The sequence below is a fragment of the Myotis yumanensis genome, unplaced genomic scaffold, assembly GCF_028538775.1.
Source record: "Myotis yumanensis isolate MYYU_CA2020_CCGP unplaced genomic scaffold, mMyoYum1.0.hap1 SCAF_13, whole genome shotgun sequence".
In the NCBI taxonomy this organism is placed as follows: domain Eukaryota; kingdom Metazoa; phylum Chordata; class Mammalia; order Chiroptera; family Vespertilionidae; genus Myotis; species Myotis yumanensis.
The window spans coordinates 44,748,171-44,762,658 of NW_027223764.1; the positions used below are offsets into that span (position 1 = coordinate 44,748,171).

At 42.6% G+C, this 14,488-nt stretch overlaps 1 protein-coding gene across 2 annotated transcripts in view; it reads left to right on the top strand.

Moving 5' to 3' along the window:
• The window catches only part of ADK (adenosine kinase), a 483,761-nt gene that overhangs the window by 28,402 nt on the left and 440,871 nt on the right, over positions 1-14,488 (top strand). Inside the window, exon 1 of one of the 2 annotated variants that reach the window (XM_070433038.1) lies at positions 11,219-11,346. The exons of the other annotated variant lie outside the window; for it this stretch is intronic. Within the exon in view, the coding sequence (XP_070289139.1) occupies positions 11,333-11,346 (14 nt within the window). The 5' untranslated portion in view covers positions 11,219-11,332. Of the gene's footprint in view, positions 1-11,218; positions 11,347-14,488 lie in introns of those variants that run through there. 2 annotated transcript variants of the gene reach the window in all.

The following is a 14,488-nucleotide window of genomic DNA, read 5'->3' on the forward strand; positions in this document are numbered from 1 at the left end:
ACAAAACATCTATTGCTTACCTCACACACTACCTACCTGGGATGGAACCAGCAACCTTTCTATTCCATATGACAATACCCAACCAACTGAACCACACTGGCCAGGGCTCTTCATACATTTTTTTTATTAAAAAATATATTTTATTGATTTTAGAGAGGAAGGGAGAGGGAGAGAGAGAGAAACATCAATGATGAGAGAGAATCATTGATTGGCTGCCTCCTGCATGCCCCCTACTGGGGATCGAGCCTGCAACCCAGGCATGTGCCCTTGGCTGGAATCGAACCTGGGGCCCTTCAGTCCACAGGCTGACGCCCTATCCATTGAGCCAAACCAGCTAGGGCCCCTTCATACATTTTTTATGTTAAAACTAGCAGCCCGGTGCATGAAATTCGTGCACATTAAAAGGGAATTAGAGGAAATATTTTAATATTGCTATTTGCCCTTTCTCTATAATAGAAATGTGAGAGATGAAAGGAAATTAATAAAATGTATATGAAAAAACTATATAAATTTATTAATAAATAAACAGTAACAAAAGGATATAACCACAGAGACATGATATAAAAACGACAAAAACATGATATAAAAACAAAAACATGATATAAAAACAACAAAAACATGATATAAAAACAACAGTGATGCAAACAATGACTGATAAAGTGATTAAACTTATTCTAATATCTCCCTGTACACCACATTAAGAGTGAAAACACTTTCAGAGTGCTTGACTAATTTTCCTTGTGCTGAAGTATTTAGAACTTTAACTTTAACGTCACATGCTCTTCGAACTCGAGAAAAAGCAATATATAACTGACCATGTGCGAAATCGGGTTCAGGTAGGAATATGCCTACTCTGTCTAGTGTTTGTCCTTGTGATTTATTAATAGTCATCACAAATACTGGCATCACGGGAAACTGTCATTTAATCAATTTAAATGGGAGGCCAGTGTCAAATGGGGACAAATAAATTCTTGGAATCAGAACAACCTCTCCCTCTGCGGATCCTGTTAATACTTCAGCTTCGATAATGTTAGGTCATAATCTTTTGATAATAAATCTGGTACCATTACAAAGACCCCATTTACTATTAAGATTTCTCAATAGCATGATTATTGCACCCACTTTCAATTTTAATTTATGACACGGCATTCCCAAAGGAGTAATACTATTAAGAAATTCGATGGGAAAATTTTCCTTTTCAGAATCATCTGTGGAATCAATGGAATCATCACTCAAATATGTGTGAAAATCTCCATTGAGTATATCCAAAATTTCTTCATTTAATTTTTGAACGTGCTTATTTTTTTGGACAAAGAATTGCACGTTTAGATATATTTTCAATATTATCTATAGATAATATTCCAAAGGAAGCTTCAATAATAGATCCATTACAAATTATTTCACAGGGGATTTCAATAATATCCATTCCTAAATGAAAACTGCTATCAAGTTTGCCATCTCCAAGTTTTACTATTCACTATACGCAGAATCCTCTGGTCTCATATTTGTTGTAAGAGACAACTTCCTGAAACATCCCCAAACATTGCAGTACTTTACACTCGTTTGTACTGTGGCCGATCGCATAGCATGCGGTACAATACTGAGACATTGTCAAAAATCTCCAAGAAGGAGAACTTTCCCACCAAATACAACATTCAAATTCATAATTTCTCTTAGTAATCTGTCTATGGCGTTTATAGCATGACTGGATGCCATGATGCATTCATCAATAATGAGAAGTTGGGCCTTTTTAATAGTTTTAGCAACTTCACTGTTTATATCTAGTCTAGAAATTGAAGTTTCATTTAATGGAATTGGTCATTGACACTGGGAATGAAAGGTTCTTCCACCGAGAAGTAAATTTGCAGCAATTCCTGTAGACGCTGTGGGTACAACAGTACCACAACAACCTCTAATATAATGTATTAAAACTTTATTGTGGGGAGCCGCTGCAGTGTTTTGAACAGGTTCAAGCCTTGGACTGATGAGAGGGCACAGTCCTCTCATTGCCACGTGCAAGTCCCAGCTTGGAGGGCAGGGCCCTCCCAGCACAATTATAGCCAACAGCTATAGTTGTAAGCTTGAACCTATGGTCCAAACACATGGCCCCACGTGCCTGAGTGATGTAGGCTTGATAGAGTTCAGGTGCATGTAGTTGAGTAGGATTGAAACCCAGGAGAGTGTTGTAAACATCTTGGTGACGCCCTTACTTTGCCTCGTGGCATCTGCTGTAAAATAAAGACAGGGCAGTGGGCGTGGTCACTGTCTCTCAGAGAAGCAGCGTCCCACTGAGACCTGGCTTTCATTCTCTTGTCTGTCTTTTCTAAGCCTTTCAGCCACCCCCACTCAGGTTCACCCTTGGCCATGCTGGCGGGGCACACTTTATAAAGATATGCCTCCACACTCCGAGGGTGGGTTCCTGCCTCAAACCTCGCCCTTACCGGAAACAGCTCTGGGAAATAGCTCGGGGGAGGGTGCAGCCATTTCCAAGACAACCCCTGCAGGACTAACTTTCTTCCAGTTGGTCGTGCCTCGGGTTGTGATGTTACACTTAGGGTTTTTATATAAGAAGATGTCCTTTTGTAAAATAATAGTGATATTCAGTTGTATAATTTAAAAATATGTTCGTGGCAGCATGAATAATTGGGAAGCACTGTTATCCTGTACTTTTAGATGGAGGTCTTTGAGTTTCAGAGATTTGTAGTTCACTGCAAATAAAGAAGTACTGTGTAGGTGTTCCTGGGAGGGAGTTTTGCTAAGAATTCTTACTAAATAAAGTTCAGTCAATCAAGTTCAATTCTTCAAATTCTCCTGGTAAATAAATTGTCAGGTTCTATTTAAAGATTATATTCTGTTAAAGTGAAATGTGACATAAGTATCCACAGACACTAATTAAAGCAAGTAAAAATAGTAGACCTCTAATAATGTCTTTTGGGGAAAATAGTTAATACATTGAGCAATGTTTCTGTGAATAACCTTATCCATAATGAAAGCTAACTAAAATTGCATATATTTTATTACCTTAGAACTGATCAACTTTAAAAAGAACCCAATTTGTATTAAGATATAAGTGAATGTTGTTTTTTTTTTCTTTCATTATCCAGTAAAACTGAAAGAGACCTGAGATGCTACCTTTACAAACTTCCTGTGTTTCAGATAAGGACACCGGTGGTCAAAGGGCATAATGTTTTTGGTAGTCTCAGGATTATAATTTCTATCTCCTTATTCCCAGGCTCCTGAAATTCACACTGTAACATACTACTTATTTTAGGGAGATAAGTCTTAAGAAATTTCTCTTTTTGGAGTATGATTTAAATTGTTTTAAAATATTATTTCGATCAGTATTTTAATTCACATGAAATGAGATATATTTTTAAATACCCATGCAGGGAAGAAATTCCACATTCAGTGTTGTGACAGCAAGCCTCTGAAAGGCTGTGTGAAGCTCTAAAAGTGGTATTTATGCTTTTAACTTTTGTCAAGTTAAGATTTAAAATTAACCAAGAAAATAATAGATATTTTATTTTTGTTATTCCTGTCTTAAAGTATCTTTAAACATGAAAAGACGAGATATTTATAAAGTAAGTCTAATTCCTCTAAAGATGATAGTTTTGAAGGTTTTGATTTAAAAAAAAGTGTTTTAATAAAGAGTAGGAATAATTTTTGTAGTTTTAAATCATTTCCTAAAGATAATTAAAGTTTAATAGTAATTACAAAAATTTGTGCTAATAAAACCAATATATAGTGGAAAATTTATAAGCTAGATCAATTTAAATAAGGTAAAAATTAGACATAATTTCAGTTTCTGGAGAAACCAATAGTAACATTTTGGTGTGTTTCTTACCAATCTTTTTTGTGTGCAATTATAGTTTGTATTTTTTTTTTTTTAACAAAGTCAAGATCATTCTCTATATTCCTTTTGTTTGTTTTGCTTTTTTCATTTCATTGTTTTTTTTCATTATATCATGAGCATTTTTGTACATTCTTAAAAAGTTTATGGAAAGATTTTATAATAGCTTCATAACATGCTTATGTAATTTATTTAACCGTTGTTCTGTTTTTGGTTACTTACGTAATAAATTTTTTACTATTAATGCTGAAATGATTAACTGGTTTTACATATCTTTGTTCACATTGTTCTATTTTACTTATGATAGTAGCCTAAAATGGAATTGGTGACATATTGCTGAGAAGCTTTTTAGAAATGTACTAATTTAAACTCCCACTAATCTTCTACACTAATAAAAGAGAAAAATGGTAATTAGCGTACGACCGCTACCCTTCCCATTGGCTGATCAGCATATCCTTATGCAAATCAACTGCCAACTAAGATGGCAGTTAACCGCCAACAAAGATGGCGGCTAATTTGCATACGTCCAATGATGGGAGGCGAAAGGGAAAGGACTGAAGAATGGTGATCCACAACCCAGGCGGCAGGCAAGAGCTAGGGGGTGGGCAAAGGCCGCCTTTCCCCACCCCCCAGCCGGTGATCGCCATTGAAAGCCGGGCAGCAAACCCGACCCCAGGGTTTGGGGTTGCCGGCTGGCCTGTGCCGAGCGATGGTGGCGATAGGGCGGGAGGGCCCGGGCGCAGGCCAGCCGGCAACCCCAGACCCCCCAGGGCTGGGGTGTCGGCTGGCCTGCGCCCAGTATCACCATGGCGATTGGAGGGTAGAGCTGGGGCGCAGGCCCGGCGGCAACCCAGGACACCCCAGAAGCCACCTGCCCGCTGCCCGTGACCCTATCAGGTCCGGGCCACAGGCTGGCGTCCGTGTACAGCCACAGAAGCCAGCTGCCCGCCATCCGTGACCCGACCCGTCCGGGGTTTCAGGCCCGGCCCGTGTGTAGCTGCAGAAGCCGCCTGCCCACAGTGTGTGCAGCCACAGAAACCTCCGGCCGGCGCCCGTGTGCAGTCTGCAGTCGCAGAAGCCGCCTGCCTGCCGCATCCCACTATGATCCACTGAGTTATGAGGCCAGAGAGCAAGGAGAACTTCCGCCCCTGAGTCAAAGTAGGGAGCGGAGGACACGGCCTCCCCTCCTAAAGTTGCCAAAGGACAGGACCTAACCTAAGCCACATCCTTTGAGACAGCCAGGCAGGCACCACTGACCCTCTCTGCAGGCCCCCCCCCGCCACTTCCCCTGTCCGTGCACAGCTCCCATAGCTCCCCACTGGCTGAGTCAGGCACAACAGGTTTGCAGCCACGGGGGATTTAGCAGCTAATGAAAAATTCGAGCACGAACAAATGAAGCAGCTACTGCAGTGGGGAAAAGACATTCATCAAATTCGTTGTCTCTGAGAAACTGAGGCAGCCAGCACAGGCCCCTGCACAGGATGAGGCTTCTGCTTCTAAAGAAATGTCCTGGGGTTAGAGGTGAGGGGGTGCTGCCCTTCCACTCTCTGAGCTCTGGGAGGAGTCTGTGCTCCCCCTCCTGGTATTCTTAACACCCAGAGACCCCTCCCCAATCCAGGGCAGGAATGTTCCACGCTGACCGCCTCCAGAAAGCAGAGAACAAAGAGGCACTTCTTGACTTCAAGCCTCTAAACCAGTGGTTTTCAACCTTGGCTGCACATTAGAATCACCTGGGAATCTTTTTAAAATCCTGATTTCTGGGCCTCATCCTCTGGAAATTGTTTCTTTGTTATGGGGTAGAGCCACAACATTAGTAACAAAGGATGAGGCGCAGAAATCAGGATTTTAAAAAGATTCCCAGGTGATTCTAATGTGTAGCCAAGGTTGAGAACCACTGCTCTAAACAGACTTGACCACTATGGGCAAAGACCTGCAGCTGAGAGGGGACAGGTTCTGGGTGTCGAGGTCCAGAGCATGGAAGGCCTGGGGGAGCAGTGGATCTGGAAGCCTGTGTGCTGGGTCAGAGACACCCCTGCCTTCCGCCCTCCCCTGCCCTGCACATAGACGTGCCTGGACTGGGGTGAGGAGGAGAAGGAGAACTAGAGGGAAGGAACACTGAGTGTTTGTTGGCGGCCATGTAAAAAAGACTGTGACCCTCCCCTCCCACTGAGTCACTCCCTAAGGCAGCAGGAGACGGAGGGTCTGAGAGCAGCCACACAGCTTTGTGGCCGTGACCAAGGCACCAAGATGATGTCCATGCAACGGGGCTGAGGAGGTGTCAGAGGACCTCACCCCAGAAAGCCCAATAGCTCTTTGTGTGAGAGAGAGAAGGTGGCAGGGAGGGATGAAGAGAGCGAATTAGACTCCAAGAGGCCTCAAGGCCCAGATGAGGAGAATATACCAGGGGTCGGCATGGACTTGAGCTCTGAGGTGAGGGTCAGGTGAGGGTCAAGGGCACTGGGTGGGGGCCAGTCCAGACAGAAGACTGAGGTCCACATGTTCTTGACCCTGCTCGGTTCTTTGGCACCTCTGCCTAAGATATAAACTGTCTGACATGGAAGTACAACTCCAGAGAAGGGGGTGGGGAACCTAAGTTAAATAATATTTTGTTTTTGTTTTTTCACTTGGCAGAATGGGGGCTGAAGTTGAAGTTAGGTTTGGTTACTAAACAATAAAGAAAGCAACATTTCTTGCACACCCGACTGTGTGGTCTGAGTTTGCTGCTGCCTATAAACCGAGAAAAAGTTGTAAAATGAAGTACTAATCTCTAGGGTTTAGGTCAGACCAAGGAGTAGTGCCACTCAGCCAGAAGCTGGCTCATGGCTGGCCAGTGCGGAGGTGGTGGCAGGAGCCTCTCCCACCTCCATGGCAGCACTAAGAATGTCTAACTAACAGTTTAGGCCCGATCCCTTGGGGGCCTAAGCCTTTAGTCGGACATCCCCCGAGGGCTCCCTGGCTACCAGAAGGATGTCTGACTGCAAGCTTAAGCCTGATCCCCCGGGGAGTGGGCCTAAGTCAACAGGTGGACTCCCCCAAGGGGTCCTGGACTGCAAATGGGTGAAGGCCGGGCTGAGGGACGCACACCCCCCCCCCCACCAAGTGCACAAATTTTGTGCACTGGGCCTCTAGTAATATATGAAAATGCTATTTTATTGCACCCTTAACAACAAATTGGCTGTGTTTGAACAGGACTTTATTATTATTTGGGGGCTTGAAGCATTTGTTGAAAAGATTAGTATGGTGGGTCCACATATTTGTTATGCTATCCAGAGGCACTTAACTTTTTTTTAAAAGTATTTTTTAATTGATTTCAGAGAGGAAGGGAGAGAGGGAGGAAGGGAGAGAGAGAGAGAGGGAGGGAGGGAGGGAGGGAGGGAGGGAAAGAGAGAGAGAGAAAGAAACATATATCAATGATGAAAGAAAATCATTGATCGGCTGCTGAGAGAGAGAGAGAGAGAGAGAGAGAGAGAAACATATATCAATGATGAAAGAAAATCATTGATCGGCTGCCTCCTGCACGCTCCACACTTGGGATGGAGCTGCAACCCAGGCAGGTGCCTTGACTGGGAATTGAACCATTCATTGGTTCTCAACCTTCCTAATGCCGCGACCCTTTAATACAGTTCCTCATGTTGTGGTGACCCCCAACCATAAAATTATTTTCGTTGCTACTTCATAACTGTAATTTTGCTACTGTTATGAATCGTAATGTAAATATCTGATATGCAGGATGTATTTTCATTGTTCGCAACCTACAAGTTGAGAACTGCATTGGTCGATGCTCAGTCCTGAGCCACACTGGCTGGGCTAGAGGCACTTAACTGTTGAAATTAGCAATCTATTTGTTTTTATAGCAGCAGACTAACCACACAATTAGATAAAGTAGATAGAATATTTACTTATCTTCCCAAGAGCAAACTATTCTCTTTGGGTCACACTTATCCTGGTTCAACTATTTAAATTGTAAAAAAGTTAATGATGGATAAAAATTTCAATTGACTGCTTTTCCCTAAAGTATAGAGAATAGGGTTGAAGTAAATTGCTTAAAAAATTGATCAAAAGAGTTTAAATAGTAGTTGCTCAGTGGCTGTGTGTGTGTGTGTGTGTGTGTGTGTGTGTTTGTGTGTTTGTTTTGGGAAAGACTGGTTGGTAGAGAGGATAGGGAAAGATTAGAAAAAGAACATGACTGAGGAAACAAAGTTGCTGTGAATAAAAAGAACTTCTGCCTTTACCTGGAAAAAAATGTCTTTACTTTTGTCTATATGTGATTGACTCTGAAAGAACAATTAATTACACATGAGCCTGTTTCCTGAAATAACATTCTTATGCCTGTACCTATCAAAATGAACTGGTACCGAAATACATTTTAAATAAACATTTTGCAAGTTGTGTTGATTATGTAAAAAATCACTTATAGTTTTAAGTTAAATGTAAAGTGACCCTTAACAAAAATAAGTTGTTTTTTTTTTTACCACCCAGAGTGGCTCAGTTGGTTGTGCATCATGCTATGCACTGAAAGATTGCCGATTCTATTCTGGGTCAGGGCACAACCAGGGTTCGATCCCTGGTTGGGGCATATGCAGAAGGCAACAGATGGATGATTCTCATATTTCTCTCTCTCTCTCTCTCTCTCTCTCTCTCTCTCTCTCTGTCTCTCTCTCATCTCTTCCTCTCTTTAAGCATTTCCTTGGGTGAGGATTAAAAAAAAAACTTGTTTTTTAAAACTTTGAATGTGATATGGCTTTCATTTGATTAAATATTTGAATATTGCAGGTCCTTGTCTTCTCTTAATGACATAGAATTTAGTATGTTTGTTAAAAAATAAAGTTTTAAGTCTAGCTGTTTTGGAACAAAAAAATTTTATTGTTAAAAATCAAAGTGGGAGTTACAAAGTATGTTAGACATGAGCAAAATGCATTTTATTTTTCTCAGGGCCAAGTTCGTGTTAGCTTTCATGTCATGCTTCCCAGAGATGTAATTTTAACTAGTGTGATAATAAGAAAATAATCACGCCATGTGCCAAGAACTTTATTAGAATTAAGTTTTAATCTTCGCAATGCCCTGAAAAGCATGGGTAAACTGAGGACAAAGTTCCAAAACCAGTCTAAGATCATACAGCTAGTAGGAAGTCAAGCAGGGGTTAAAAAACCACATGTCTTGCTACCTTTACAACCTTGCTACTTAGCAGGATCCACAGAAAAGCAAATGATGCGATCTGGGTACATAAAGAATTGCAAAATCTTGGGTACATAAAGAATTGCAAAATCTTGGCCACAGAGATCTGCTGCGTCAAACCCTTATTTTAACAAGATCCCGCATGTGATGTGTATGCATGTTAAAGTTTGAGAAGCACCATACTATATCCCCTATTAAAAGTAATGTTGAAGTTTTGAAATCTTTTCTAAGGATTATTCTTGGTTTTACTTTTAGTTCCATGGGTTATCAACATTTTCCACAATAGGGAGAGGGAAACTGTTGAATTAGTCAGTGTCTCCACCACTACAAATTGCTATCCTTTTTTTTTTTTTTTTTTTTAATTTGATTCAGATCCTGTGGAAATCCAGAGGAACAATTGACTAATTCTGTTTGTGGACAGTTGGTCAAAGTCTCATCAGCCAAATATAGCTCTGTTTTTAACAGCCATTCCTCATGGGCCCAACGTGGCAGATTTAGAGTCCATGGCTTCATTCTGGGTAGGCATTTCCCAAATTAAAGAGAGAAATGCTTAAAAGAAAGCATTTTTGACAGAAACTTAAATCTTTTAGAATGTTTCATATTTTAGATGATTAGCAGACCATCTATAAACTGGTATCTCTATTAATTTCATTTTATGAACATAATTATTTGGTCACGGGCAATGATAGGTAAAAAAAGCAGGGCTAATTTAGACAGTAGAACAGCACTTTACAGTAGAAACAATGCAAGATGCATATAATTTTACATTGTCTAGTAGCTACATTAAAAAAGTAAAAAGAAACAGTTTAATCTTAGTAATATATTTTATTTAACCCAACATAGCAAAATATTACATCAACATGTAATCAATATAAAAAGTAAGATATTTTACATATGTTTTGTACTGTAGTGAAAAAATATGGTATGTCTTTTACATTTATATTGTCTCAATTTGAGAAATTTTCAAGTTAAAAAGTGAAATGTAGTCCAGTGAAAACCAAATTGTGTTTAATGGGAAAATATTTTACATTGCTTTGGTTTTAAAATGTAAACTAATTAAAATTAAATAGAATTAAAAATTCAGTTCTTCTGGTTACACACAAGGCACATTTCACTATCACATGTTGAGTTGTGGTTCTGATGTAACTAATTTCAGACCTATGGAATTGATCACCATCCTAATGGTCAGTGAATGAATGCCATTGGGGGTTGGAGTCTGTTAATATAAATATTATTAGAGAATAAAGAGGGAATCAAGTAAAGCTATTTAGGTCAGAAAGCGTTTACTGAGACCACCTGCCCCCTTCCCGCAGTTGGAATTAATTTAACCTGCCTTTTATTGGTGGTTCAGGATCAGTTTCTGAACCCTTTATCCCCATTAATTTGTAAGGTTAGGGCCAGTAGTGAGGGTCTTTCAACTTTTCCTATGGCATCAGAGGGCTGCACACTGTTCAGAAAAGTGAGGTGATCTGACAGCTAAATGTGGCCAGCAGGATGGTCTGAGTAAGGTGATTTGGTGAAGAGGTTTTAAACTTTATGTGTGTACCTGGATCACCAGGGGACGTTTGCTAAAAATACCAGTGTCCGGGCCTCACCCTCCTCGATTCTAATCACACAGTAGGGTCCCGGGCACTTACACGCCCATTACAAAAGCAGCTCTAATTGTTTAAGCCCAAGAACGCCTGGGGACCATCGCGCTCCGCACTTGGCTCCAAAGGCTGCGAGTTCGAGTTTAACCTACGGCGCGCCGCCTGGTCTTCGATTCCCCGCTGAGCTGTCCGGGCGGCTGCCGCGCTTCCCCTGCCGACGGGCTCTGCGGGCAGGTGACCCACCGCCGAGCACTGCCCCGCGGCGCCCCGTCTCAGGTCCGCTAGAGCGACCTGCGCCCGCCTAGGAGACCGCGGCCGTGACTGATACACCGGTGGCCTTTCGGGCAGCCATTTTTGAGGCGCGCACCCGACCTCACGTCCCGTTAGCTGGGAGTGGGGGGAACGCTGTTCCCGGGGCTCAAGATGGCCACGGCGCCCGCGTGCCAACCGAGCGCGGGCGGGCGGCCCCGGGCGGTCCGGGCGTCTGGCCCCTCTGCGGCCGCTGGCCTGGGGCGGGGCGGCCCCAGCGGGCGCGGCCAATCAGCGCGAGGGCCCGGCGGGCGGGGGCGGCGCCGGGGTGTGTGAGGACGCGCCGCGGTCGCTGAGTGCCGGAGCAGGAGCAGTTGCTGTGGTACCTGCTGCTGCTGCTGCTGCCGCCGCCGGCGCGGACGCGGAGCATCGGACGCGGGCGCTGCGCGTGGGGCTGGGAGGTGAAGCCATGACGTCCGTCAGGTACGGAGAGGGCGCCGCCCGAGCCGCTCGCCTGCGGGGTGGTGGGACCCCGACTGCCGCCCCTTCGCCCGGGTGGTCCGCCTCGGGTGGGAGGTCCTCTGCACTTTTCATTCGAGCATTTCTGCTTTCCTCAGAAGTTTTGGGGGTCGGTGGCACTTGGCGGGGTCTGTCAGCAGCCGCCCCCTGGCGTGACCCCCGCCCAGATCCCAAGGTTGGAGGCTTGCCTGTGTGTGTAGTCACTTTTCCATGAAAAACGTGGCTCCCTCCCCCACCCCCGGGGAAGCGTGGCGTGCTCCCGTCTGTCCCTGCCTGCAGGTCACGCCTGTGACAGAACTTCATCGCGGCCTTGGGCGGACCTGCAAAGTTGGCCCTTCTCCGGGGCAGGTAGATTGCCCCAGTGATGAAACCGCGCGTCCCTTATGTGTTTGCTTCTGACGGGAACGAGTGCGCGGAGGCGCCATCTGTTTACCTGCTGGTGGGAGCCGCAGGTGAAACGCGTGTGATCAGATAGTAGGTCTGCAGTGAAAGGTAAACACATCCCCCAGCGGCTCCCCCGGAGCTCTGAGGCTCTTGTTAATGGCGATGGGGTATCGCCCTGCGGTATCTTTGACTGAATGTTTAACTTATGCTAATGCAACTATTTCTAAAAGGAGGTAAGTTACGTTATTTACTCAGTGTTCTGACCTCCCTGTTTTAAAGTAGACCCTGGCCTTCACTATCCCAGAGAAAGGGAGGCCCCAGCACAAAAGTGAAGAGAATAAGTTTTTTGTTTTTGTTCTTTTCACTTAGGCGCCAGCGCCTAAGTCCTGGCGATTTAACAGTTTCTCTTTGCTTATTGTGACTACACAAATTTAAGAGATGGCTCGAGAACCTAACCCTCAGGTAAGATAAGGTAGCATTCAACGGTGCTGAACTCGGATGCAGTTTCTCTTTCTTAAATTGCATAATTCGGAACTAACACAGGCAGAGTACTTCATTATGCAGGAGAAATTCAGGTGCTGAAAGGTTTTACAGTACATATAAGCCCAGGTTATAATGCTCATAGCATTTTAGGATGGATAAAGGAAGTGCTGTCGAAGCAGATTAATTTCCCCTTTCCACTGCCACGCCCAGTATGGGAAGCTGCTCTTCATTAGGTTGTGGATCAGTGACTGTCTATATTAAGAATCTTTTCTTATGTGGACTCAATTGACCATTGTCTTCCTGGCCACTCTTAATTGGAAAATCTCCCAAATATAAAGCCTCCGCTGCGTGGCAAGAGGCAACAGGCTGCACCTTTTAATGAAGGGTTTAATGGTGGTTGTGTTCAAAAGACTGATCTAAAGGTTGATGCCAGCCTTATTTGACTTGTGAAAGGATAGGCAACTGCTAATAACGTTATATTTATGCTGTTTCTTCAGCTGTTTGCCTGCATTTTACATAGTGTTGATCTATAGTGACGACTTAAAGATTTTTTTTTAATATATTTTATTGATTTTTTACAGAGAGGAAGGTGAGAGATAGAGAGTTAGAAACATTGATGAGAGAGAAACATCAATCAGCTGCCTCCTGCACATCTCCTACTGGGGATGTGCCTGCAACCCAGGTACATGCCCTTGACTGGAATCGAACCTGGGACCTTTCAGTCCCCAGGCCGACGCTCTATCCACTGAGCCAAACGGGTTTCAGCAATTTAAAGATTTTTAAATGTTATCCAAACCACATTTTACAACTGAGGAAACAGACCAAGAATAGTTGAGTGCCGTGTGCAAAATCAGTTAGTGGCAGAGTTAGGAATTGAATCCAAATATCCATGATCTAGTGCTCCTCATGATGCCTTTATAGAAACAATATATTATTTAAATTTTCTGAAAAAGCTGCTTCGATGGACAAAAATTATAAAGTATTGTGAGAGACAACTGTAGTATCTCTTTTCTTTCCTCTTGTCTTCTAAGGAGCTTGATGATTTAAGTTCAGGCGTAGGCAGGGAGATTACTGAAGTTGAAGCCACTATGTATGTGGTGACAGTTTTGAATGAGTTGATAATCCCTGCCAGTTCCCAGTGAGAACTGCGTTTAATGCAGTTATGTCATACCTTAGTTCTCACACCATGTTAGGCATGTTCCCATTTTATGTCCAGTCTAATAGCCCAACAGATACATGTTATCGACCTGCTTTTACTGGTAAGGAGAGTGAACTAGGTCACAAGTTATCAAAATTTAACTTCATGTTCAGTGTTCTTTTTTATATCACACTTAAAAATAATTGTTGCTAACTATGTGACAGACTATAGAATTGGAAACCATTGAGGACCAGTGCTCAACACACCTGGGTTCTGGTTGAGAGCCTTTTCTTGAATTACTGTTTTTTCTCTTTTTTCCTTTTTCTCTGGACATTTGTTTAATGATATACTCAGTGATGCCGACATTAATATGTATCCCACAGTGTTCTTGAGTAGGTATGCAAGTGCTTTTAAATTTTAAGGCATTTTACAAATGCCTCCTTGTTAAAAGCAATTTGAGCTCTTAGAAATGGTGTCATCTGAAAATAAATGCTGAAATCTTAAGTTTTTAAACATGAAGGACACTTACCTAATTCCCTGACTTTATAGTTGGAAAAACTGAAGCCAAAATTTGTTTGCGTTTATACAGAATAATTGCATATATCTAACTAGAACCTAGATCTCTAGACACCTGGTTCAGTGTCTTTTCCAGGGTAGCATTCAACTATTAGGAATTCCTAAATAATGATTTAAAGCAAAAGAGTTGTGTTTTGTTTTTTTTTTAACTTAAGATCTTTGAATGAATTTGGCTGGAGATACAGTCTCTTTGAGCTTTTATTTGTATTCTACTTCATCATTACTGATGAAGAGTCCAATTATCATTGAATAACAGCTGTTATACTTTGTTATCAGACTCCAACTGGTCTTAAATTGGGAAATGATAGGACATATTTGTAAATTGATGCTTTTGTCATTTTTAATTGGCCCAGTAAGAAAACTTGATACTTGAGTTAAATTCAGGAGACAGGAACATGTAGAATTAGAGGATAGAAGAGAATTTCCTAGTTAGGCAATGGTAGAGCTTAAGATAGAATTTAGGCCATTTAGAATTGAAGGTCAGATAAAGAGCTTCCCAGACAAGGAAAAGCTAAAGGAGTTCAC